The sequence below is a fragment of the Lissotriton helveticus genome, chromosome 8 (genome assembly GCF_964261635.1).
Source record: "Lissotriton helveticus chromosome 8, aLisHel1.1, whole genome shotgun sequence".
Taxonomy (NCBI): domain Eukaryota; kingdom Metazoa; phylum Chordata; class Amphibia; order Caudata; family Salamandridae; genus Lissotriton; species Lissotriton helveticus.
Genome location: NC_136069.1, coordinates 977675187 through 977701060, shown reverse-complemented (window position 1 = coordinate 977701060; position 25874 = coordinate 977675187). Strand labels below are relative to the sequence as shown.

At 48.3% G+C, this 25874-nt stretch overlaps 1 protein-coding gene and 1 long non-coding RNA gene across 2 annotated transcripts in view; one reads left to right on the top strand and one right to left on the bottom strand.

Moving 5' to 3' along the window:
* Window positions 1–10986, bottom strand: part of LOC144773044 (uncharacterized) — a 42772-nt gene extending 31786 nt beyond the window's left edge. Inside the window, exon 1 of the long non-coding RNA XR_013599908.1 lies at window positions 10765–10986. This is a non-coding gene — a long non-coding RNA (uncharacterized LOC144773044). The remainder of the gene's footprint in view (window positions 1–10764) is intronic.
* The window catches only part of GABRR3 (gamma-aminobutyric acid type A receptor subunit rho3), a 964887-nt gene extending 939642 nt beyond the window's left edge, over window positions 1–25245 (top strand). The window contains exon 8 of the mRNA XM_078657818.1: window positions 24924–25245. Coding sequence (XP_078513944.1) covers window positions 24924–25223 — 300 coding nt within the window. The 3' untranslated portion in view covers window positions 25224–25245. The remainder of the gene's footprint in view (window positions 1–24923) is intronic.
* Window positions 25246–25874: the final 629 nt, after the last annotated feature.

Below are 25874 nucleotides of genomic sequence, written 5' to 3'. Positions count from 1 at the left end.
TCACACACTTAATACAACGCATTATTAGAAAATGTTTTTCTTTTACATAGTTTTCTTATTTATAATGAAGAAATGTGATGCTGAATAATATTTGTTGCAGAAGATGTTTCTGTTTTAGATTGCCTATTATTTAGCCCAACGAGCAGTTAATTCATTAGAAGGTTAAGAATGTACTCATATTTATGGGAAAGGAGGTCTAAGAATCGAAAGCCCTCATACGTAGACATAGTTTCAATAAATATTTAGTGAACGCTTTGTGTGGAGACATGGGAAAGGATGGAAAGAATATATTCTCTAGAATACTCAAAAGTTGATTGGACTAGGAGAAAAGAAGATGCTGCACAGATTGCAACTTTTCTTTCAACGCTTTATATTAGTGCTTGTTCCTAAAGTAGGTTAACACACAATTATTCCCTCACTCCTTTTCCCTCTATGCTCTTACCCATATCACTTGTCCACACTGAAGGAGAATGCTAACTCCTTTATGCTGCAGGCTGAATGATGATTTGCCATCCTACCTCACCTGATTGCTGATTGCAGTTGCTACTTCTACTGCATAGTTCTTTTTGGGTTATTGCTGAGACTTTATTGAGTTTAGTGAACTTCTCTTTATGGGAAGTTTAGCTGTTACTGACTACATTTTGAGTGTCATGCTCTATCTCACCCTTTCCCTCAAACTTGGACTTTTTATGGGTTCTCTGCTAATACCATGTTTGCCCCATTCTCTAGAATAGGGAATTGTTTCCTTTATGAAACACGCTTAGTGCATTATTTGTTATGATTTGCTCTAACCATTCTTTTAGAATCAAATATTTAAGTTCACTGATACTTAAACTAACTGAATAACAAGAAAAAGAAAACCTACTAAACCTTTTTAATGAAAATAAAACCCTTAAAACTAATCAAAGCTCTCTTTATTGACTGAACTTAGAAATAGTATTGTGATATGAATTTTGTGATTATTACCTCCTGATCTCATAAACCGTGACAAAGAGCTGTCGCAGTGAATTGATTAAACTAATACAGAAGAGCAGTGATCATTGGTGTGACACAAAGATGTTAAATCGTCTTGTTTAAATTAATTTCCGCTCCAGCATAGGCACAGACTCTTGTGCGTGAGAATCCATCCAAATAAAGCACTTCCCAAGGTATTCAAAACCCCAGGGAGTTTTTTTTTTTACTTTCCAAAGACAAACAATGAGCAGAGGTAAAAACGATTTAATGGCTGAACATTTTATCTGAAGCATCGAATGGAGAGGGGTGAAACTAGATAATCATAATTACTGTTGCCCCTCCGAGTTACTGCCCAATAATACAGATCTCCTGATTTTGAAGCTTACTTATTTCCAGAGTTGGATGAAAATTAGCTCTCCTGAATGGGAAAAGAGCCTTGCTGAAACAACCCAGCAACCCAGGTGCTCACTTTTTATTCATTAAATACTACTGATTGTAACAGGACAGCTTTGTTCTTAAGCTGATCATTCTTTTTTGGAGGAGTGAGATAATAAAACAAGCCTAACATTTAGTACGCTTTATTGCTGCCTCTTGCCCCAGATAAACTCAGTCAACCTTCACGTGCAAAATGATTTTTGCCCTCATTGTTGCCACAGGTGCAATGTAAAATGACTCCCTCACAAAACTGATGTAAAGTAGATGTAATGTTGTGGAACTATATAAAATTCACTAGGAATCCAAGTGCAGCTAGGCTAGCAAAATGACAAAAAGAAGTGCAATAAGGTTTTGCATAAAGCCCTAAAGCCAATTGAAAACAAATGCAAACAATAGGCAAAAGGAAAACTGCATACCATCTCTGACAGTATTATGTAAAATTTACAAAATGTGTAACTTACATATATTAGGTGAATGACACTTGGGTGATTGTCTGTACTTAAGAGATTTATTCTGCTTGGTGTGCCTCGAGTGCAAATCTCACTCTGCAGACCGCCTGCTTACCTTTCAGCAACAGTGAAACTTGGAGTCATGTTTGACATCGTGCATAAAAAAAAAAAATTTTAGTGTGGCCCATGCTGTTGTCGGTACACGACATGCAGTAAATAGGGGGCAGCACACATTTTTGCAGTTCCCTGAAGATTTTCATGCAACACACATTTTGGGACTGTTGGTAAACTTTCGCCCAAGATTCAGCCAAGGAAAATAAAAGGTTCTGTGCTCCCCAGAAAACATACACGCCAACTCAAACCTTTTGCCTACTCCCCTCCTAAGTATTGCTAAATTCTTTTTGTTGGCTTTAGAACTCTATGCATTTTAGCACTGCTGTCCAGTGCTTGAGTGCTTGTGCTCACCCCCGATAACGTTGACTTACACCTATTTGGCATGCTTAGCGTACTTACTTATAACTCCCTAGTAAAGCGGTATACAATACACCCAGGGCTGGTTAACTAAATGCTACTAGTGGGCCTGCAATAAGTATATAAAACATTGATTGGTGGAATGTTTGAATTAATCTCAGCCACTGGTAATAACTCAGGCTGCATTTCAATACATTGTTATTTTGCACACCTTGCCACCTCAGTTTGGACCTACCTATATGCAATCAGTCTAGGCCTTGCTCCAGTGAAAACAGTTGAGGCAGAGCTGCCAATCCAGGTACTCCCTGAAGCTGAACACAAGCAAACTAGAACCAGTTTCGCCCTAGTTATGGGCTCATCAGCTGGGTACAACTTGGTTCCAGTGGCACAGTGTGCACAGGGCCCATTTCTGTGTGTACCCATCTGTTTTAGGGTGACACAATAAATAAATAAAACATTAATGGATGGAATGCTTGAATTAATGTCAGCCACTGGTAGTCACTCAGGTCGCATCCCAATCCATCGATATTTTCAATCATGACGTATTAATATGCAATAAATCAGGCTATTTTATGTATTCCTTACGGTTTCAACCTGTTTATAAGGAAAGCCCTCTTTGGTAATTTTCTTATAGGTACTCTATTGCCCCCCAGAGTCAGGCAGACCCTTATACAACATCCAGAGCTCAGAGGACACTTTTAGGTCCTCGGAGGGTGAGACACCTTGACAAAAGTGTGAAAATAGGGTATCCCCGACTCTAAGACTCATTACGGAGGCAATAAGAAAACTTCATGGCAATGTCGGTCTTTTATGATGATGAAATATAAAAATATTTATCCACTTTCGTGAAATTATAATTCTGTGTTGAGTTGATAGTTTTTTAGAGTAAATTAACCAACCGATTGTCATTTGTCACAAATATTTTAAATTTTCTGATCACATAATACATCTCTGAGGCCCCTGCAAGTACAAGAAAAAAGTATTATTTTTTAATAGGCCTCACTGGAATTAATAGTGCCCACAATGGGACTGGCCTGAATTGTGCTGGGCAGTTCCTTTTTGCACCTCAGCACATTGATATCATCCTCAATTTAAACCTATATGTCTCATTGGATATTGATGTCTTCAAAGTGTATCTGTCTTCTCCAATGATATCTTTAGCACATGCACATTTAATCCACACCATAAATGATCACTTTAATTCAATTTTAAATACTTTCCGCTCCTCACTGTGCACCATGATCTCTTCTTAGGCAGACGGTTCCTATTCAAAATGTTACGATTTAAAATCCACCTAGAAATATATGGTACTCCTGATGATCCATGTTTAAATGTGTCCATGGAATCCATGTTATTCACCATGTCTTGTGAGTCAGGATGAGCCAATCGATTATCATAATCTCCAATGAAGGTGTTTTTGTAATGACAGTTTTTGTTATGACCTAACTCCTTTAGAGGTGATTAGAAACAGTGACTAGCCGTAAAGTGTGGTCCTCCCTCTGCTCATCATTGCTTGCCTTAGTTCTGATTTCAGAATTAATTAAAGCTTAGTTGGGCACACCATTGGAGCTTGGGAGCTATCTTGTCATTCACATCAAAAGCACATTGTAAGAGGAAAGCTGGTCTGGTAGCCTTTGAATATTAATTAGATTACATCATCAGTGTTGTGGGAAGTCCTGCTGCAGGAGGAACATATTTCTATTCTGATGGTAGGCGAAGATAGAGAGCTGTTGACTGCTTTGGCGAGTATTATTCATCATTTCTGGACAGTCATGTTCTGTTACCTAGATTTCAGAAACACATTAGCTCTTGTGTTGCAGGGATTCTGCACATATAGGGAACTATTCACAGGAAAACGGGACCTCAGTGAATAGGGGTGTACCAACCTACCACATTAGTACCCAAAATCCCAAACCGACTAGCTATACTGCCTCATTCATTCTCTGACTACAGAGAAGCTACCAATGCTTAGACAACCCAGAACACGTCACTCTCTCTTGGGAATTGAGGGAGCCAGACAACTCTTTTGCTCACTCACTTATACTTGTCCACAATGTGAATAATCAGAGACGTGGTATAGTTTAAAATGTTGATGTTAACTAACGCGCTCTATGGTACAGTACACATGCCGTTACTAGCAGCAAAATGCATAAACACAATGTAGTCAGCATTGTCACAATTCCATAGAATACAAACAGGGATATAATTTTATGAAGACAGTAGAAAAAGGAATAAGAGACCTAACCACCCTCCCGTTGTAAGAAATAGGTAATTATAAAAAAGAAGACCTCTGGGCTTTGTCATCAGACCCCATACCTCAAGGCCTAGATGAAAGGTTCACATCACAGGACAAGCACAGCTCTTCTCTCTGGAAAGGTGTCTCTCCAAGTGTGTCAAAACATGTTTAGCTTGTTATAATAAAGCACACGATTTCCAGTAGTGCAGCTGTGGGTAGCAGTTAGGTCTAGGTGCGAGGGACTGACCAGAATAGAATAACAAGGGGCATTGTTGATCGTCCTTGTACATCGTGTGCAGACTAAACCTCAGAGCACAGCAGAGAGCGCAAAAGGCAGACAGTTCTCATGTGAAAGGGGCCCAAACAGAGTCTTGCAAAAATGTATGCCTTCAGAGTCATGCACAAAATGGCAGCGAAGCTCATGCAAACTTAGCAAATATCAACAATGGACCCATAAGCTATACTACTCTTGGGGCCTCTGGTCTCCTAATTGTATTGATGCAAATACTAACATACCAATTTCTGCATGTCCTGCTCTGGTTTAGGTGCAAGAGGGACAAGTGGAATTGATAACAATGATAGAGTCAGGGCTAATTAACTGGATTTCTGAGTAGATGCCTCCCAATTTCAAAGTACAGGCTGGAGACAATTAGTAGTTGAAAAACAGGAAGAAGTTTGATCCATCCATGTACAAGCGACGTCAGCCACCAACAGCTACAAGTAACTGTCAACAGATTTAAATACAACATTATTTCCCTAAAATATACATTCTAAATTACATCTTAGCCTAGCAACCTTAACAAAGGCAGTTTGCATAAGAGATAATGTAGAATGTAGAGTTGTCTGAAGTTAGGTCCAAGACTGTCTCCACTAACTGGAACGCCTTTATTGAACAACATGACATTTGCCTATTCCAGGAAACATGGTCAGCAGTCCCAGTTTTCTGTCCTAGATATTTAAATTACTATGCCCCAGAAATCCATGGTAGTAATGGTCACCCATCACGGTGGCTAACCATCTGGATCCACCAGGATATGGGCCTTAAGATCCGGGAGCTCCTGACAGCGAGCCCAGATATCATTGCCATTCCACTGTTGAAAAGTAACCATGGTAATATTGACATCTACAATATATATGCAAGAGGGATTAGAAGTGGGAGGAAATCAGATATCATAGCGGCCATAGATGAGCTTTTGGATAAAAAAGCAGGTGAATCCTCAGTTATACTAGAAGGAGACTATAATGTAACCTTTGAGCAATTGGACTGCGAGGACAGTGACCTCTCAGCTGAGGAAGACGTTGTTTTGGGACATACCTAATGTAGAGTTATCGCCAATAAAAAGATGGACAGAAGCAGGGATATAATTGAAAGCACGCTGTCTAGAAAGGGGTATTAGGGCAGCCAATGGCAGAACCATCTCTGACAGAAAAGGGGTCAGTACTTTTAACAATGGTCACCATTCTAGCCGAATTGACTATCTTCTTGTTGATCTAAAGGTATTGCACTTCCTTATGGACATGCTTGTTACAGAGCGATTGGAGAGCGACCATAACCCACTTTGCTCATATTTTTGCCTTCTGCAATCAGATGAATCAATATACCCCCCACATTTAACGGCTACCAGAGACCCACTGATTAGCAATGATATGAGGAGGCTTAAATGGTCCAAAATAATCGAAAATCCCGATACACTAACCTCTATCAGTAAGGATGTGGAAGACGTGGTAGCGGAGATGTGGGCCCTCCGTACTAGCTCTCAATCAATAGGCTCGATAACCACTATTCATAATTGCTTATTTGATAAAATGCGGTCCCATTTTCATAGACTGTATAGTGGTAGAGGTTCTTATGTCAAACCCCAACAAAACTGGCATAACAATGAATGCAAGTCAGCTCGTAAATTTCTGAGGGTAGCCATTAGATCAAGAAACGTAAATACGATAAGGAACGCCAGGAAGGCATATAAAATAGTGCAGGCCTAGGCAAAAAAAAGAGTGGGACGAAGGTAGGTGGCAGAAACTAAAATTAGCATGTACAAGAAGTAATCTGCAACACTTTTGGTCTCTTGTAAAATGGGGCAGGGGTGCACATCCCCCTCCCCCAGAAAACCTTGTTGCTCCAGATTCTTGGGTAAAGTATTTTGCACTTCAGTATTGCAACAATGTTGAGGAGCAATGTGAACCCTTTGTATTGGCCCCTTGCTATCCATTAGGCCTGGTTTTTGAACCAGCAGACGTTCAGGCCGCCCTCAATGCAATCATGGGGGTGCCCCGGGTATTGATAGAGTTCCTGCTGTTGCTTTTCTACACAATAAGGAGAAGTGGGACAGATACATAATGCTATTAGCAAACAGCATTTCTCAGGGCGGCCCCATCCCAAATTCATGGAGGGGACGGATATTATACCAGTCTGTAAGAAAGGTGACAGATCTCTGCCCAGGAATTATAGGCCCATCAGCCTCATTGATTCAATTCAAAAGGTGATAGCACATCTTGTGCTAGGTAAGGTGCAAGAGTGGATCGAAGATAATGATATTACAACTCCACATCAGGCTGGGTTTTCGTGCAGACGTAAGCACAATAGATCAGGTATTCAGATGCATCCAAATATATTGGTGAATAGTGGTGTATGCCGCTTTTGTCGACCTAAATATTTTTTAACATAAAATAGGGTTTCAATTTAGTGTCCCGCAACAAGCTCGGGGTGGTGCTCCGGGACCTAGGCATGCTGATGGATCTGTTAACCCTCTTACCTCACCTCCACAAGAGAAATTTCTCTCATATACGCTGGGGCATGCAAGGGAACATCACAGACCCATTTCCGGTTGAATAGGGAGTGCGCCAAGGGTGTGTTTTGGTCCCAACACTGTTCTCCCTTTTCATCAATGACATTGCTAAATTCTTATCTATTCTACCCACCGATGCTCCTACCCTAGTAGGCTCCAAGGTCCCTATCTTAAGATTTGCAGACGACACACTTATCATTTAAAAACAAAACTAGCGTGTGTTGGCTTTATTTGAAGATTTCTGCAACCTTAGAGGGTTAAAGATGAATGCAGCTTAACTCAAACTTATGATTTTTAACAAGCATCGATCTTTTAGGGGCAAATTTATTATGGAGGTTGTGCCTCTAGAGCAAGGTGTCGCCTTTACTTATTCAGGCATTACTCTGGAGAAAAGATTAAATGGAAACCCCATATTAAAACAATGGCATTAAAACACCGGCAACTGGCGGGAGCCCTGAGCTAAGAATTCAGAACATCTTTGACAAAACCAGTAGGTCCTGCTTTACAGATTTATAATGCAAAGGTGGTGAACTCAGTTCTGTATGGGTCAGAGCTTGGGGGGGTTGAGAATCGGACTACGCTAGCGTCTGCCGAAAACAGGTTCCTACGAACACTCTCTAGTCTTTCCAAGAGCACCCCTACTCTTCTGCTGCTCACTGACCTAGGAAGGAACTCACTGGTTGATTTAGCTAGGCTCCGTCCCTTATTATACTGGCGTAAAATATGGTCTCAGGGACGTTATTGAGGCAGACCGATTTCACAAAATAAGGTGGCTCAGAGACATCAAGGGGCACTGACGGCTATGGGCTTGCCAACCCTGTGGGATAAACCATCTAGTACGCAGTCTCTATCCAAATAAGCTATAAAGGAAAGATATTGGGAAACGGTGGGGCAAAATACTTTCCGATTGAGTAATAGTACCTCACTGACTGGGAGTTTTATTTCAACAAATCCCTGTCCTCGTTTCAAACCCTATTGGGACATTATAACTAAACCCCTTGATCGTAAACGTTATTTTCAATTTAGAGTGGGTACCCTGCCGCTAACATCCTTTACAGCAAAATGATCACCACTGGGAGTTAACAAGTGCCCCCACTGCATCAAGCATGCAATAACCCACTTACACATTCTGTTTGCCTGTCCTGCCTTTGCTGCTTCCCGTAAGGTCTGACTAGTGCAGACTTGCAAGAATCTGGGTACCAGACAAAGTAGTGTTGCCTTGAGAATTTTGATGTTGGACCCCTCAACTTGCTAAGCAATCCCCGTAGCCAAATTTCTAAGGTGGATGTGGTGTATAAGATCAAAACTAGTTGCTAACGAGAGTAATCAAATATGAAAAGACAAATGTCATTAATATTGGCACAACATTGGTTTATATGGGAAGTCAGAAGGTTGTTTTTTTCTAACTATAGGTCTTGTATACCAAGTGCAATTTGATCAGTATCTAATTATTGCTGCCTACTAATGTATTAATGATATGATGTAGCTTCTCCATAGTTTTTGGATATGCTGAAATTCCACATATCAGGGCTTGGCTTTGACTTTTTCATGGGGCGCTATCTATATGCCATTGCTTATGCCGAGTCCTGGTGCTGCACATCCATTTGAAATGTTTACATCTCCGATTATTGTTTGTGTTTTAATTTATTTGTTCTGGTTTTTAATCAGTTGTTTTTTTGTTTAAAATGTTGTTGACATTTGTATGACTCACTGGCCACTTCCCTCTGAGTTGTGGTCCCTGACCTATTTTAATTGTGTATATTCGCTTTTCCTCAGTGTTTTTAATAATATGACGACTTTTAAGCTGTATTTTTGATAAACTGATAACTTTTGAAATTATCGTTTCTGTTTGAAGGAAAAATCTTTTATTGTCAACATGTATTTTATGTTGTAATCGCTTTTTATGACAAATTTGTCAAAACAAAGCTTTTGAAGTGAAGTGAAGTGAAGTGAAGTGAAAGTATGGCCAAATTACCCATTCCGTAACAAAGTCTGAGAATAAGTGAACTAAATTTTCCACCAATTGAGTTTGGCATTCTAGAGGTGAGAATACAGTTGGGCGGTTACATTTGGCTTAACCCTGGAGTTTAAAGGCAGCAACCAATTTATAGTCGGTCACCATTGGGCAACTGAACGATTATGTGGCCAATGGCTGGGAATCAAGTACTAAGATTATGAGCCTGGGTGGGTTTCCTTGTTTGTTGAACATCTTGGGCCAGCAGCATTGCTCTTTTCGATTGCTGTGTGAGTGTCCTACAGGAGAGAGATGCATTTTCCTGGAGTGGGAGTTATGCAATGGAAGGTTATGCCTTCCCTAAAGTGGCATTATGGTTCAGTCTTTTCCACATATGTTGTGAAAGTGCCATCTCTAGGGTTTACACTAGAGATGTCATCTCTTAGGGCAAAGTAAGTAGCAGTACAGCTAAAACAGATATTCTTTATCCATGTGTTTTAATCATCTCTGGGATGGGGTGAAATCATGCCACGTTGGTATATCTTTGAAGTGAAAGGGCTGAGGCATACAATGGGGATGAGAAGGCAATGCTTTGATTACCTAAAGGTAATCCTTGTTACTCCAATTACCCTATTTTGCTTCAAAGCTTAGAGTAGGAAACCTTTACCCTCAGTAGTGACACATGATGTTAGGCAGGAGGAGACTTCCTTAAATGCCACTGCTAAGATATGAGAAAGTGTGAGGCCAAGGGTCCCAGGGACCACTGACTCTGACACGGTAGCTTGGCGCGAGGCAGGTAGGCACGCCCGAGGCTATGTGTGAAGTAGTTGTGCAGCACACTCCCACTATGACACAGTAAAGCACACACAATAAGGTGATACCACTCTAGGTTCATTTATGAGAACAAGTATCTTTATCTACTTTTGGTCAGGGATGAAAACGCAAAGGTCTCTCAGTATGCAGTGTAAACAGGTTTTTGTAGCTTCAGGTCAATACAGATAACAATTCTTATGCAGACATATATTCAATTTGGGCAACATTCATATTGCAGAGATATAGTCATTACAAGTAACACTTCCTAGGTAGATCTATATACATGGCAGGTAACACCACTATTGCAGGTATATGCTCTATTCCGGTGTGCAGTACAGGTAGTGATTGTCAGGCAGACATATATTCAATTTAGGCACCATGCCTCCTGCACCTATTCAACACAAGTGAGCATTCCTAAGCAGAGGTACAATATAGGCACCAACTCTTCTGTGGATATGCAATGCAGGCAATAGGTCTTCTGGAGAGTTTCAATACAGGGTCAAAGGAGACACTTCCGCCAAGGGGGGTGTTGCCCAGGCGGTTATTATTCATGTAGGCTATGCTGACAAGGTGCGCAGGACCCAGGAGGCCTCAGGACTATTCCCGTTGTCCGGGGGGGGGGGTCGGCCTCCACGTGGGCGTAGGCCCCTGACCTCCCCGACTCACCGCTCTAGTCTTGGGGGAAAAGGCAGACCTCGCAGCAGCGCCGGCACTGGCAAGCGCAGGCCGCCTCCTCCCCCGTCAGCCCGCTCCTTCCTACACTTGGGGATTGGACTAGGGGAGGCAGACTCTCTCTCAGCTCTCACCCCTTCTCAAGACCCAGTCGAGGTAGGTCAGGTCTCCCGCTCTCCTCTGCGCTTCCCTCTCCGAGGCCTGGGTGGGCTCCTGGCTTCCTGTTCGACTCGGGGCCCAGAAACCAATCCGAGCGTGGCTTCCTGGGGGTGTGGCTGATGATGCAGCTGGTGCCCCGGTTGCCTGGCAACGCTCCCCTTCGTGCGCTCGGCTTAGCGCAGCCGTGGCAGTAACCGCGGTGGCCCCCTATTCGCCTCAGGGGCCACAGCGGTGATCGCGATCTGCAGCATTCTCTTCCAGCGGCTCCTGGGCCGTGGCGGTGATCTTGGCCACAGCGTTTGCGCTCAAGGTGAGGCTCGGGTTGCAGCAGCACTTCACTCCTACCACAGCGCCTCGTAGCACAATCAGATCGGGCGCAATAACAGACCACGCAGTATGTAGGCGTAAAAGGCCATTTTATTAGACCAGACTGCGTAAGCTGCACATAACCATAACATCAACAAGTAAATAACATCAAACCCCCATTCACACTCCCCCCTCATTCGTTTCACCCGTTCCACCTCATCACAAACCCCTACAAGCTCCATACCATACCTTATTCCTGCCCATCAATCACTTGTCATCCAGCCCGCTCCTTGCGTCCTTCCAGTCATGCCTCTATCCGCCCTTCGAACTCCCCCCCCAAGAGATGGGTGTGCCCGCTCTTGAGCCCCTGTCCCTTCAAAGTACCGCCTAAAGCAGCTCTGGCCTAAACTGGCAATGCAAAGGACCTACCCAAACCGCACCTCCAACTGCCGGGTGGGTGGGTGGCCTTTCTTTTCTCCCTCCCGATGGTGCCAGGCGCAGGAAGAGGAAGTTCCCTTCATCCCCTGCGCCTAAATACCCACCCCCTAACTCCTCCCCTTCCCCTGCCTGCCCTATCCATGCGCGAAAGACCCCGGGGGAAGACTAGTCTGCGACTTTGCTTCCCCCGGGGCCCGGCATCGCGCAATAACAGACCACGCAGTATGTAGGCGTAAAAGGCCATTTTATTAGACCAGGCTGCGTAATCTGTACATAACCATAACATCAACAAGTAAATAACATCAAACCCCCATTCACACTCCCCCCTCATTCGTTTCACCCGTTCCACCTCATCACAAACCCCTACAAGCTCCATACCATACCTTATTCCTGCCCATCAATCACTTGTCATCCAGCCCGCTCCTTGCATCCTTCCAGTCATGCCTCTATCCGCCCTTCGAACTCCCCCCCCAAGGGATGGGTGTGCCCGCTCTTGACCCCCTGTCCCTTCAAAGTACCGCCAACCAGGGAACCCCCTGTAGGGCGGTTCCCTGCCCAACCCCCCCGACCTAGGACAGTCCGCCTGCGCAAGAACCCGACAACCACTCCCTGAGACACCAGATATTCTCCTGCCACAACTTGCTCACCACATCTCGCATCTCCATCATGTACCAAGCATTGCCCAGCTGTGACAAGTGCACCCCGTCGTCCCTAAAAGCCAAAGGTTCCTCCAGTCGAATCCCTCCGTGTGCAATCACTTTTATGTCCTTGTCAGCACAGTATAGTCTCATTGCCCTGTTGAGCTTCCTTCGTGCCTTTTCGATCGCCCCATGTTTCATTGCCCCTCTCCACACTTTTCTGGGGACCAACTCAGTCCAGGCAATGCAGGTCACCGCAAGCCTAGATTTCAGCACCTCCAGGTCCCTCTGCATGAGCTGTAAAAGCGCCAAACCTGACAGCTGCACCAAGTCATTCTCTCCCAGATGTATTATGAGCAAATCAGGGCATCCCCTCTGCGGGACCATCTTCGCGAGCCAGGACAGTAGTGCCCCCCATCGCATGCCACCTTTGCCCCACCATTGTACCTCGTGCAAGTGTCCCTTCAGTCCCAGGTTACGGCCGTAAACCTGCTGCTCCGCATATTTGGACGCCCAATGCACGAAGGAGTGCCCAACAATCCATGTCACCGTCCTACTCCCCGGTCCACCCACGCAACCTAAAAAGAAACAGATGTTGGAAGAGAAACTGCAAAACATGAACAAACCAACCGCCTACCTGGGACCACCTCATTTCCTCACATACCTCTCACAACATCGTGACTTCCACCTCCCAATCTGCCTAATCCTATCCCAGGACCACCCCAGCCTGGCCGCAGCTGTCGCAGCCCCAATCCTGAAGGAATGAGTCCCGAAACCAGACGCATACAGCCCCAACTGCCGCAAAGCCTTGCGTAACACTGCCAACAATTGGCCCGCCGTCAGTCTCGCGCCAGACGCATGACAGAAAATTTCCCCACTTGCCACACTCACCAACCCCAGGAAAGACCGCCATTCAACCACCGGGCAAACCGCCCCACCTACCGCCTCATTCAGCCACACCCACTTACCCCTGCCCAACTGATCAGTCTTGTAGCACCGCAACCAGATACCCAGCCGACCGCCATCCACACGAATCTCCTCGAACAACCTGCCCGCCAGCCGTCTAGTCCCCAGCAATTCAGACACCCTGAAAGCCCCGAAAAACATCCACACCATACACAGACGGAAAAGGCCAACCTCAACCCGGTCGTCCCAACAGACCGGCAACACCCCAACCAGCCGAACCAACAACTCAAACGTAACCGCCTCCCGAAGCCTACCCCCCCCACTCCTGTATTCCCTACCCCAACCCCGCAACATCCTGCTCACAACCACATCTTTAGTCGGATCAAAACCCAGAAACAAGGCACAGTAAAAAGAAATCCCCGCCAATTTACCAGAAATCGTAGCCGCAGTCAACCGCCTGTCAATACAGTCCAGCACAAAACGTCTCAGCCCCCGTTCCACTTCAGACTCAACACACACGGCACCGCCCATATTCCAGCCCATGAAAGCAACAAATTCAGACCATGCCAAATGATACGTCCTCCTCGTGGTCTCTGCAACTGAACCCTCCACCAGGCCAATCATCCTCACTCCCCCAAGGCCCAGATGCCGGCCGGCAGCTCGGTCTTGCATGTATCCGCTCCCAGTGCCAGGTGCCGGAACCGCTGCCACTGCGAATGAGACAAAGCATCCGCAATGTCATTATTCGCCCCAGGGACATGCTTCGCCCGAAACACCACATTCAACCGCAGACACGCCAACATGAACCTCCGCAACAGCCGTAGCACTCTCAGGTCCCTTGCCCTCTGATGATTCACCAGCTCCACAACCGTCATGTTGTCCACATGAAAGAGCACCGACCTGTTCCGAAATTCCTCCCCCCACACTTCCAGCGCCACCAGCAAAGGGAAGAATTCCAACAAAGCAATGCTCCTTCCCTGTTTAAGCCAGGAGGCCGGCCAGCTCTCCGCACACCACCTACCGTCCCAGAAAACACCAAACCCCGCTGACCCAGCCGCGTCAGAGTAAATTTGGCATTGCCAGACCGTCCTTTCCTCATCGAAATCCAGCGACACACTGTTAAAGTCTTGCAAGAATGTCGCCCAGGTCCTCAAATCCGCCCTCACACCCATGGAAATCCTGACTCTGTGATTTGGAAGCACCGCCCCCGACATGGCCATGCCCAGCCGCCTACAGAACGTCCGCCCTGCATGCACTACCCGACACGCAAAGTTAAGGAAACCCAGAAGCTTCTGAACCGCGCGCAAAGGAATCCGCTTCTCCTCCACCGCCCAGTCCAGACATGCCAGTATCTCCGCCACCTTGGCAGCAGGTAGGCGCGCCAGCCACTGCACCAAATCCAGTTCGATCCCCAGGAAAGTGAGGCAACAGCTGGGACCAGCCGTCTTCTCCGGTGCCAGCGGCACACCAAACTGAAGGGCCATCACCTGGAATCGCAACAGGGCCCTGCCGCAATCTCCGGAGCACGCCCTCCACAGGAAGAGGAAATCATCCAAGTAATGGGTGACCTTCCGACACCCACTGACTCGTACCAAGACCCACTGCAGGAAAGTGCTGAAGAGTTCGAAAAGAGCGCAGGAGATGGCACACCCCATGGGCAAAACTTTGTCCACATAGATGGCCCCCGCAAACTGCATTCCTAAAAGTGAAAAATCCGCCGGATGAATAGGCAGTAAACGGAAGGCTGACTTGATGTCGCATTTTGCCAATTCAGCCCCCGCCCCACACACCCTCACCAGACGGATCGCATCGTCCACCGACGCATAGAGCACTCTAGAATCCTCCTCTGCAATAAAGTCGTTCACAGACTGGCCCTCCGGCCATGACAGGTGGTGTATCATCCTGAACTCACCCACCTCTTTCTTCGGCACCACCCCCAACGGAGAGGCGATCAGGTCCGCTAAAGGCCAGTCAGTGAACGGGCCAGCTACCCTTCCTTCCTCACCCTCCTTCTTCAGTTTCGCAGCCACCACATTAGGTAATTCCTTGGCAGATCTCAAGTTGTCAGCCCACGGCACTCCCTAGGGCCTTGGTAGCCCACTCTAAAACCCTCCGTGAAACCCCAGAACAGTCGTGCCGCCGCCTCCTGATCCGGGTAACACGAGAGCCAGGGGGCCATCGCCTCCACCCTAACCGGTGTAGGCGCCCTTCTGTCCAGGGTGGCCCCGACCTCTGGCGTTCCTCCACTGTTCGGAGGACGTAGCGAGGGTGAGGCACTGAGTAAGGGCATGTTTCCCGCCGCATTTCGAGCACTCGTGCTTGAACTTACAGGGGTACCTGGAACAATACCCCTTATTGTAGCTCCAACAGGTCCCTGTGGAATACCCCCCTGGTTTGGACAGTTGTCCCGAGACGATGTTGCCGGGCACCGTTCCACTTTCCGCCCCGCTTTGGGCGGGACGCGGCAGAAAGGACCGATAAACCACCGGCAAGCCGCTGGCCGTGTGCGTGGACGCAGTGGAGTGCGTGGACGCCATCCACTGCACCCAGAGTTCTTGATCAACCTCCCCCCAACTCTTCTCGGGATTCGCACTGACTTCGGCCCTAAACTCCTCATCATAACTCAGCCAGGCAAACCCCCCAAACTGCATCTGCGCCTTGCGAATGATGTCCATGTATTTGAAAAGCGGAATCGCCCTGTCCAAAAACTTTTCACAGTAAATACTGGCGTAAATCAGAAACGCCGACGTCCAGTTCTCCATGGTCACCGGCACCCTGGGGCGCCTCGTCAGCTCCCACTCCTCCTCCTTTGAACCCTCCTTAGCCTGCACCTCTCTATGCAGCAACTTAAAGACATCGACAAATTCATGCCTCCAAATCCTAGCCCTGACTTTCTCAGAGAGATGCGAGCCCAACGGCATCGCCAAACCCATATACAGCAGTTTCTTCGGGATCTTCACCCCTTCTCCTCTTTACCATCCCCTTTGTCCGTCTGCACCCCCGTGGTCACCGACTGACCGTCCACTTTCTTACCATCCTCAAGTGGACCGCCCGCAGGCTTCTCCGGCTCCCTGACGGACTCGTCCCCCCCCTCACCAACCTGCAGGTCCTCTTCCGCCCCTCCCTCCCCAACCCCCCCCCGTGGACCGTCCTCCCATGCTGCCCACCAGGAACCCTCACTTGTGAGTGCCTCGGGCCGTTCCCTGGGCCGTCCTCTGGGCGCCGCTACCTGGACCGCTGCCATCCCAGCCTTGGTCCTTGTCACCACCGGGGCCTGCAAAACACCAATGTCGCCGTTGTCCGCAGCGCCCCAAAAGCCTTCTGCGTCATCCCGCACCTCCCCGTCTTCCAGCTCATCACTCTCGTCACCATAGTCCAGCTCAAGCACCGCTTCCAGATTCAGACGCTCACTCTCCACCTCTTTCACCGCTCTCTTCACACCCTTCTGCACGCCCCCACGGCCACGCTTTCCAGGCACCACACACGCTGCAGAAGTCCGAGCCCTCGGAGGAGGGACAGCCGCCGCAGACTGCCCTGCTGCTTTAGTCCTGCGTTTTGGAGCCGTCTTGCGCCAGGCACCCCCTAGCTCTGCCGACAGCCGCCGGCTTGGATCCCCACCCGCCCCTCAGGTCGCTCCAACCTGAGCGGGCCCCAGCACCATCGGGCCTCAGAGCCGTCCTGGCCGTCCCTACACCTGCCGTCACTCTCAAAGGGGTGGAGTGGTCCTCCACGGCCTTCTTGGCCCTGACTCTCCTAAGCTCCTCTTCCCGTTCCGCCTCCCGTTCCTCCTCAGAGGTCGGGGTGGGGGGGCCCTCAACCTCATGACCCCACACTGCGCCCACCCTGGCTCTAGTCTGTTCAGCCCACTTGGCCTCCTGGATTTGCTCCAGGATCCTCTCCCCTCTGGCCCTTTCCTCCCAAGAAGCAGTGCCCCAGGTCTGGGGGATGGGGGGGGGCGGGCAGTAGCCGTGAAATCCAGCCCCTGGATAAAGGAAACCGCCTTGTGGCATCCCAGGCACCCAGCCAGGACCCCCTCCCATGGAAACCAGGGCGGAAGGCCCACCCCGGTCCCCCGGGGCCCCCACCGCCGCCTGCCTCACCGGGGCAGGGGTGCCCGCCCTGGAGCTGGTGGACAGGTCGGTGGGGGCCTCCTCCCCCAGCCCACCCTCCCCCACCCCAGCGTCCACAGTCAAGGCAATCCCCTGGGAGAGTGGTGAAGGCTGCCCATCCCCCTCCGGGCCCACGATCCCCCCTGCAGCTCCTTCCGCTGCGCAAGCAGGCCAAGCAAGGCCATCCCCCTGCCCCTCCCCCTCCCCTGCTCCAGCCGGCGCGTGTGCAGGCCCCAGAAGCTGAGGCGCAGGGGCCGCGCCCTCCACCACCGCTCCTGTGGCCCCAGGCAGAAACTCAAGCAGAGGGAAGGCCCGCGGGGGCAGGCTCTTGCTTTTCCCGCCCCTCGCCGGGTCCCTGGGCGCTCCGCCCCCCCTCCGAACGCTCCCCTGCCCACGAGCGTCTGGCTCGTCCTCCTGACAGGCCATGACTGCAGCCTTCACCCCAGCTGAGGCAGCGCGCGTGCCCCTGGTGGCCTCCACCCACGCTTGCCCCAACACACCTGGCTGAAGGAGATCTTCGCGCCTAGCCCGCGCGAGCAGCAGCAAGGCCGCCCGGACCTCCTCGTACGTGACGCCCGACATCGTGCCAAGTATCACGCGGCCGGCGTATGTAAAGCAACGACTGCCGTATAAACAGCCCCCGACGCTAGCTGGACTCACAAAACTACCTAATACACTAAATCACTGAAACTACCCTACGCTCCTTTCTTTTCTCCCTCCCGATGGTGCCAGGCGCAGGAAGAGGAAGTTCCCTTCCTCCCCTGCGCCTAAATACCCACCCCCTAACTCCTCCCCTTCCCCTGCCTGCCCTATCCATGCGCGAAAGACCCCGGGGGAAGACTAGTCTGCGACTTTGCCTCCCCCGGGGCCCGGCACTGGGCTGCGGCAGTGATTTCGCCCCAGCGTTTCGGAGTTTGCATCGCTTCCAGGTCACAGCGCAGTTATCGTACCTCAGAGGTTTCCAGATGGCAGTAGTACTCCCAGGCTCACAGCGCTTCACAGTGTCACAGCGCTTAGCAGTCTCAGCACGGGTTGGGGAGTTTCAGGTGTCAGGTCCACAGTGCTTCCCAGTCTCAGCACTGGCAATGGATGGCAGGGGTTAGTTGTTGGGGAAAAGATTATGGTAACCCTGGGCAGGCACACTGGAGGTAGTGTCCCTGGATCCCCTCACACAGGGCAAGGTCAGCAGGCAGGCAGGGTAACTCATCTGACTCAGGGCAGCAGGTCCTAGGATCAGTCAGCCTCAGTAGTGTAGCATCCCCCTAGCTCAGCGGGCTTCACTCCAGCGGAGGGTCCCCAGGTCCAGTAGTGCAACTGACTTGTCAGGTTTCCCTCCTTTACTTTTATACCCCTAGGTCAGGTGACCCTTCAAAAAGGGGGCAAGTTCTGGCACCAACCCGGCAGGTTGGAAGGTTCTAGAAGGCTCTGGAGACTCCGTGGTGTCTGTCTATGGTGACAAGAGGCAGGGTGGTCAAGGTTAAAGTAGCATTAAGTCCCAGCCTTATCCCAGCTACTAGTGGGCAGATAGGACAGTAGCCACACCGCAGTAGCAGGGGCCTGTGGCAACCATGTTGTTAGGAGAGAGTACCTGCACCTCAGCCCTGTTCAGCAGCGTTAAGGCACAGAGAGACCTATGTCCAACAAAAAATGGCGGTCTGTAACGAGGCACAAAGGGAAAAAAATGTAGGGGTAGACCACCCTAGGGCTGACAGTTCTAACAGAAAGGCTCACAGGGACCGACAGTATTAGAGATGTTATACCCCAGGTAAGAAATGGCAACAACATGATTTACTGGTAGAGGTAGAATGCAAAATTTCCTAGCTAACGTCCAGGAAAGTTTCAATTCTAGTAAGGAGGTGGAGGCGAGGATTAGGCTGTCACTTTCTCCATTTATTGTACTCCAGCAGCCATTCAAGCCATTATAATTTACATCAAAACTACATTTCCCATGAACACAGGGAAAATCAAAACAAAAAATGTCCTAACAGTATTGGCCAATCCCAAGCCAGAACTCCTCATATCTTCCTTCGTGGGCACTCTAGCCTCCTCTTTCTTCCTGCGACCCATCTACGGTAGTCTGCCAATTATTCCTGTTTGCCAGTATCGGAACCTAAGGTATAAGGAAAATCAAGTAAGTGTAAAGGAAGTAACTCCTGTGAAATCACTTAACACTACTTAACTAGTCCAACTGACAATAACTAACAACATCATCTGCAACAGTGTACATTTCAATATTTCATCATAAAGATTTTACTCACCACATCAACGCAGAATTCTGGGAGGGTTCGAATGAAGACTGGGTGGGCTAATCCTCGCCTCCGCCTCCTTAATAGAATTGAATTTTTCTTGCACGTTAGCTAGGAAATTTTGCATTCTATGTCAAGAGCGGAGGCTTCTGATTAGGCTAGTTTAAAGCTTATACACCACCAAAGAAGCCAGCGATACTACTAGCTTAAAATAAAATCTTTTGAAGGTGGAGTCTGAGGACCAGTCTGCGGCATTAATATGTCTTCGAGACGAGCCCCCAGGGAAAAAGTCTTGGATGCCATCGCACCCTTACAGAGTGAGCTCCAAAACGGGAGATATCCATACCAGCCTCCTGCATAACCCAGTGTCCCCATCTCGCAATGGTGGGGGACGAAACTGCCCTGTGTGGTTTCGTAAGAGCAATAAACAACTGCTTGACGCCCTGTGGGCGTATATCTATTGTTGCCACCTCATAGGCTTTGAGTGCTCTAACCACACATAACTTAGGAACATCCGGAAATGCAGGATATGATACAGAGCGCAAATTGCACTTGGTGCACCTAGAAATGTGAAAGGTGACTCCATCTGGAGTAAAGACATGGCCTGTAAGATCTAAGGCTCTCGTGTCCGAGACCCTGCAACAAGAAATTAAACACAGCAACATCGTGAGTTTAGCTGATATTTGCTTCCTCGATAAATATTTATTAGAGGGCCACTCTCGGAACAAGTTCAGAACTTTGTTCACATCCACAAAACTGAGTAGCGGGGCTCCGGAGGGACTGATAACCTGATGCCCCTCAATAGTTTACAGACCAAAGGATGTTCCCCAATCGGGTGATTATCCAGAGGAATCTGTCCCGCCGAGATTGCTGATCGAAAGTTATTTATCAACCTGTATGCCAAACCTTCTTTTGCCAATGAGGCTAAGAAGTTAAGGACATGGACAATGTCCGCCCCCATCAGATCCACTTGTTGTTGCAGACACCAACTACTCCATCGAGTCCAGGCTGATGGTTATCTCTTGTTGGTGCTGTCAGCCCAGGATTTGGCAAGCAGACGCAGCATCCTCCAAAAGGCCCGGGACTTTCCAGCGTTGCCGGTAACCCGCCAGGCCATCAGACGCAGGGTGCCTGTGGCCAGAAGGCGGTAAGAATTCCCTTGAGGATCCCTGAGGAGACCGGGATCGAGGGGTAGAGAGATTGGAAAATCCCTGGAAAGTTCCATCAGAACCGAAAACCAGGCTTGCGATCTCCTTATCGGGGTAATCACCACCAGATTGGCCTGCTGTCTCCTCGCCTGGGTTGACAATATCTTGATCATCGCAAAGGAGGGAAACGCGTAACCCCTTTCCTTGCTCCAATCCTGAAGAAAAGCATCCACTGCTGATACCTCCAGATCCGGGCGCTAACTGTAGTAACGCTTCAGTTGTGTGTCAAGTCGAGAGGCAAAGAGGTCCACCGAGAACGGACCCCATCGGGTCTGGATGTCCCTGAAAACATTGGGATGAAGTTGCCGTAGGCTGGTGTCCTTCCAGTGGCGAGAGCACCAGTCTGCCACCTGGTTGGATGACCCAGGAAGGTGCTCTACTGACAGGGATATCTGGTTGGCCAGGCAGTATTCCCACAGATCGCGGACTACATTGGATAACGCTCTGGACCGGGTCCCCCCAAGGTGGTTGATGTAGCGTACTGCTGCTACATTGTCCAACTTTAGGACACAGCTTTGAATCTTTTCCTCCGTCCAGCATTTTACTGCAAATGAACCTGCCATTAGCTCCAAGCAGTTGATGTGAAGGGTTCTTTCTGCAGATGACCATCTTCCGCCGGTAGATACCGCACCCCAACACGCGCCCCAGCCAGCGCCACTGGCATCAGACTCTATTACCAGATCTGGCTTGGAGCCAAAAATCGCCCGACCGTTCCATGCCTCCATATGTTTGATCCACCACTGCAACTCCGTTCTCGCCTCCTCTGCGAGGGGAACGGCCTGAGAGTAGGTGAGACCTTTGCACAAGTGAAAGGCTTTGAGGCGCTGAAGCGCCCTGTAGTGAAGAGGTCCAAGGAATATCGCTTGAATTGATGACGACAGAAGGCCTACCACCCTGGCCAGGTGCCGTGCCAGAGTACGCTTCAGCTCGTGTCTGATCTTGGATAATTTGCAAGAGGGGAGGGACAAGGTGGGCGCCACCGAGTCTATCATAAAGCCCAGAAACTGCATTCTCTGAGACGGGAGAAGGTCTGATTTGCTCTCTTTGATAATGAACCCTAGCGACTCCAGGAGGAACACCGCCTCTTGTAGGTGGACCTTCAACCTCCGCGGACATTGGTTCAAGAGGAGCATGTCGTCTAGATAGATTATCAATCAGATGCCCTCCGACTTGAGGTGCTCCACCACCAGTTTAATCACCTTGGTGAAGCACCACGGAGCAGAGGATGGCCCGAAAGGAAGGGAAGTGAACTCGTAAATCTGCAAGCCCCACTGAAACTGAAGAAAACGTCTGTGTGGAGCAAAAATCGGGATCGTAAGGTAGGCATCCTCCAGGTCCAGACGGATCATCCAGTCCCCTTCCTGAAGCAGATCCCGTAGGAGGTAAATGCCCTCCATTTTGAAATGGCGGTAAATAAGCCACCCGTTGAACTCTTTGAGATTCATCACTGGGCGATAGCCTCCGTCCTGCTTCTTCACTAGGAAAATAGCTAAGAAATCCCCGAGGGTGTAGGGAAGACTGAGTAATGGCACCTTTCCGCAGAAGGTCTGCAACCTCTCACCCCTGAACTCTCACCTCTTTCATTATTGTATCCTCCGTCTCCTCTGCCTCTGCCACCGCGGCGGCGGGGAAAACCTCTGGTCGGATACAAGTTTCCAAACTTGTCAGGATCCTGGTATTGTCCCCTGTGTGATTCGCCTTGCTTATAGGAGGCTCTACTGTAGGGTCTGCCGGACAAGCGCCCCCTGCCACAACAGGCCATGCCAAAAGCACGGGGGTAATGATGCGCTTAATTGATGTTTGGGCCTTATCTAAGGAGTTAAATGCGTTCACGAACTTGCCAAGTTGTTTGACGAACGGATCTCCTAAGAGATTACCTTCCGCAATTGGACCTGCCTCAGACGTGGCTAGTTCACCTAACTTTGGATCTATTTTAATCAGAATAGACCTCCGTCTCTCAGTTGAAATGGCCACATTAGCATTTCCTAGGGAAATAATCGCCCTCTGCGCCCAACTCGAGAGCATGTCCGGGGAAATCAGAGAGCCCGTGGCCTTGGCATCTTCGGCCATGTCCAGAATTTTTGCTAAAGGCCCGCCGTGTCCAAGAGTTTATCTTGGTACGCTCGCCAGGAGCGATCTATGCCTTTCTTGGGGTCCTTCACAAATTTAGTCAAAAAGGTGGACATCATGGGGTCAATCTCTGGAGTAACCGCGACCTTACCTTCCAAGGTAGGACGTGGGCATTCTTCCCAAAGGCAACTAGGCACTTTATCGTCTAAAGGTTTACGAAGCCTGGCCGCCATATAGGCCGCCACCTTGGGGACTGGGACCCATTGCGATGAGCGAGGATGTAGGAACTCGTCCGGATTGAGCATGTCTGCACTAAGATCCGAGGACGTCAACTGAGTGGGATGAGAGAGGCGCCCCGGGCGCTCCGGCTCTCCATCCCCACCTGAAGTGTGAGGGGATTCATCTGGGTCTAGAGTAACTACATCATCGGGAACCCCAGAGGATTCAGTCGGAGGCTCCCCCGGTTTCTTAGAAGGCTCAGAAGTCTTGGCGTCCAAGAAAGCCTTCTTTAAGCATGAAAAAAGTGGCTGAATCTACCCTGCGTCCTCTGAGCACTTCCGTTCAGGTTCTACTGCGCTCGTGGATGGTTGGCCTGGAGGTAAGGGACTCACCTGCCCCGAAACATCTTCCCTCTGACTGAGGGGTTGACATTGTGCATGAAGTAAATCAATCTTCTTCTCCAGCGGCGCAAACACCCGGGACACAGCCTTCAAGATGGAGGAATCCATAACCTGACTAAAATGGTCATCCACTGGTAGGTACATGACCTGTTCCTCCTCCTCCTCCTCATAGTCCTCTTCATATTCCATAATGAGTACAATCAGATAGCTGAATAAAATTAGTAAAGGGGATACAGTAAGGGCAGAACCCTTATAAAATCAGCCCACGCCTAATGGGGTTACAGAAAGAAAACAGGGACCCAGCAACCTCCTAATTGTGAATTAAAATGTCACTAACTCTGCCTGGGCCGGTCCCTTTAATATAATTGTGTCTTACCCGCAACGCGGGTGTTCAGGCTCCAGGCAGGGGCTCTGAAATAAGATTAGCCCAAACGCTGCATTGTTAAACAGTAATCTCTTCCCCCGTGGTCGCGCGATTCTGTTCGAGCCGCTCCAACTGTCAAATGGATGAAGGCGGAACTCGACGACTCACGCCCACAGGGGGTAAGCTCTAAGGAGTGGCAGCGAAAGGCGTGTGGTCCCCTAGTGGTCGGAGGCCTCCCACGCACAGAGCCTCAGTCAACACGCCATAACCGCGAAAGGAGCAGAGAAAACGCTCCCGCGGTAGCAACAAAGGCACAGCTGACAATAAACCCAAGCACCAGCGCTAATGAGTGCGCTACGAAAACATTGCCGCATAAGCCACAAACAAAGCGTTCAACATTATAAAATCAGTCAGAACTATCAGGAAAGAAAAACACTCATCTGTATGCTGCTGGAGCAGCGAAGAAAGAGGAGGATAGAGTGCCCACGAAGGAAGATATGAGGAGTCCTGGCTTGGGATTGGCCAATACTTTTGGGACATTTTTTGTTTCCATTTTCCCTGTGTTCATGGGAAATGTAGTTTTGATGTACATTATAACGATTTGAATGGCTGCTGGAGTACAATAAATGGAGAAAGTGACAGCCTAATCAGAAGCCTCCGCTCACCCATGCTCGATTGATGAACCTTGCAGAAGTACTTGTGAGAAGGGTGCTTCTCTCATGGATACCTTGGGCATGTAGCCAACTTGTTAGAAAGAGAATAATAAATAATCAGATTTTAAACCTTGTATAAATCCCTTATTTTCTGAATACCACGGAAATTGCAAAGTGAAAGACAACTGCAGCTCCAAAGAACTAAACGCAACAAAAAATGTGTGGATCTATATTACTACTCTTCTATACAAATAAACTGCAAATGTCACCAACGCAACCTCTGACGCATTTCGCTTATATGCAACCTGTCAAACAACCTTATGTATGCCTTCTTAATCTCCAGACTCTATTCATATACTTAGTACAGGTATGTGATCCTAAAAAAATTATGAATAATGCAAAGGCACTCATACTTTCATTTGTTTTCTATTTTTAGAATTCCACAATGCTGAACCTTGAAGCTGTGCAGGCAATGGCATTTGACGGCTGCTACCGTGACAGCGATATTGATATGGACTACTCTGTCCATTCAGAAGACACCTCACTGAGGGGAAGGGCAGCCAGCGACCCCAGCCTAGACACTGCTCGTGTAAGAAGGAAGAGATCGTTGAGAGCAAACGTTGGCCGAATAATTTTACAGAACAATCATGTGATTGATACATATTCTAGGATTATTTTTCCTACAGTGTATATAGCTTTTAACATTTTCTACTGGGGTCTGTATGTATCAAAATAAATTAAATGTGATTGTGGATTTATCTATGTGTCAACCTTTTTGTGGTCTTTAAGTCAGTAATCTAAATATTTACTCCGAAAGCACACTCAAACACACAGCTCTTATACTCATGGTAAAATTCTGAATTGTGCCTAAACCTGTTCCCCCTTTCAACAGACTCTTTCTTATGTATGCAATCTTCCACTTGTGGCTAAATATCTCTTTAAAATAGGAAGTCTGTTTTAGTGTCGAACTACATATCCCTCTGTGCTCATAGAAAGAATAGCACTGAGACATAATGTGGCTTTCCTGTTTTCAGTTTCTATTAGTGGTTATACATTTTCATGCCATCAAAACCAATAGAAACAGTGTTTTTCCGGTGTTTATGGAACACTTTGCTTTTATGACTGCTTGTTTTCTGCACTGATAAGGCATGGTATATAGACAGTGAATGTACAGTGTATATGCGGTCCAAATACATTTTTACAAATCAAACTTATTTTAGTGCACCATACAATATTTCTTCAGTGAGTCTTTGGTCATGCATGCTCTCTCTTTCCTTCCCATGGAAACTTTTATCTGTGAAAAGGCCCTCTCAACACTGACATTTGAGATGGGCAATGCCAAAATAGCCAATACACAATTTGCTAACTCTGGCCACTGACTTAGCTT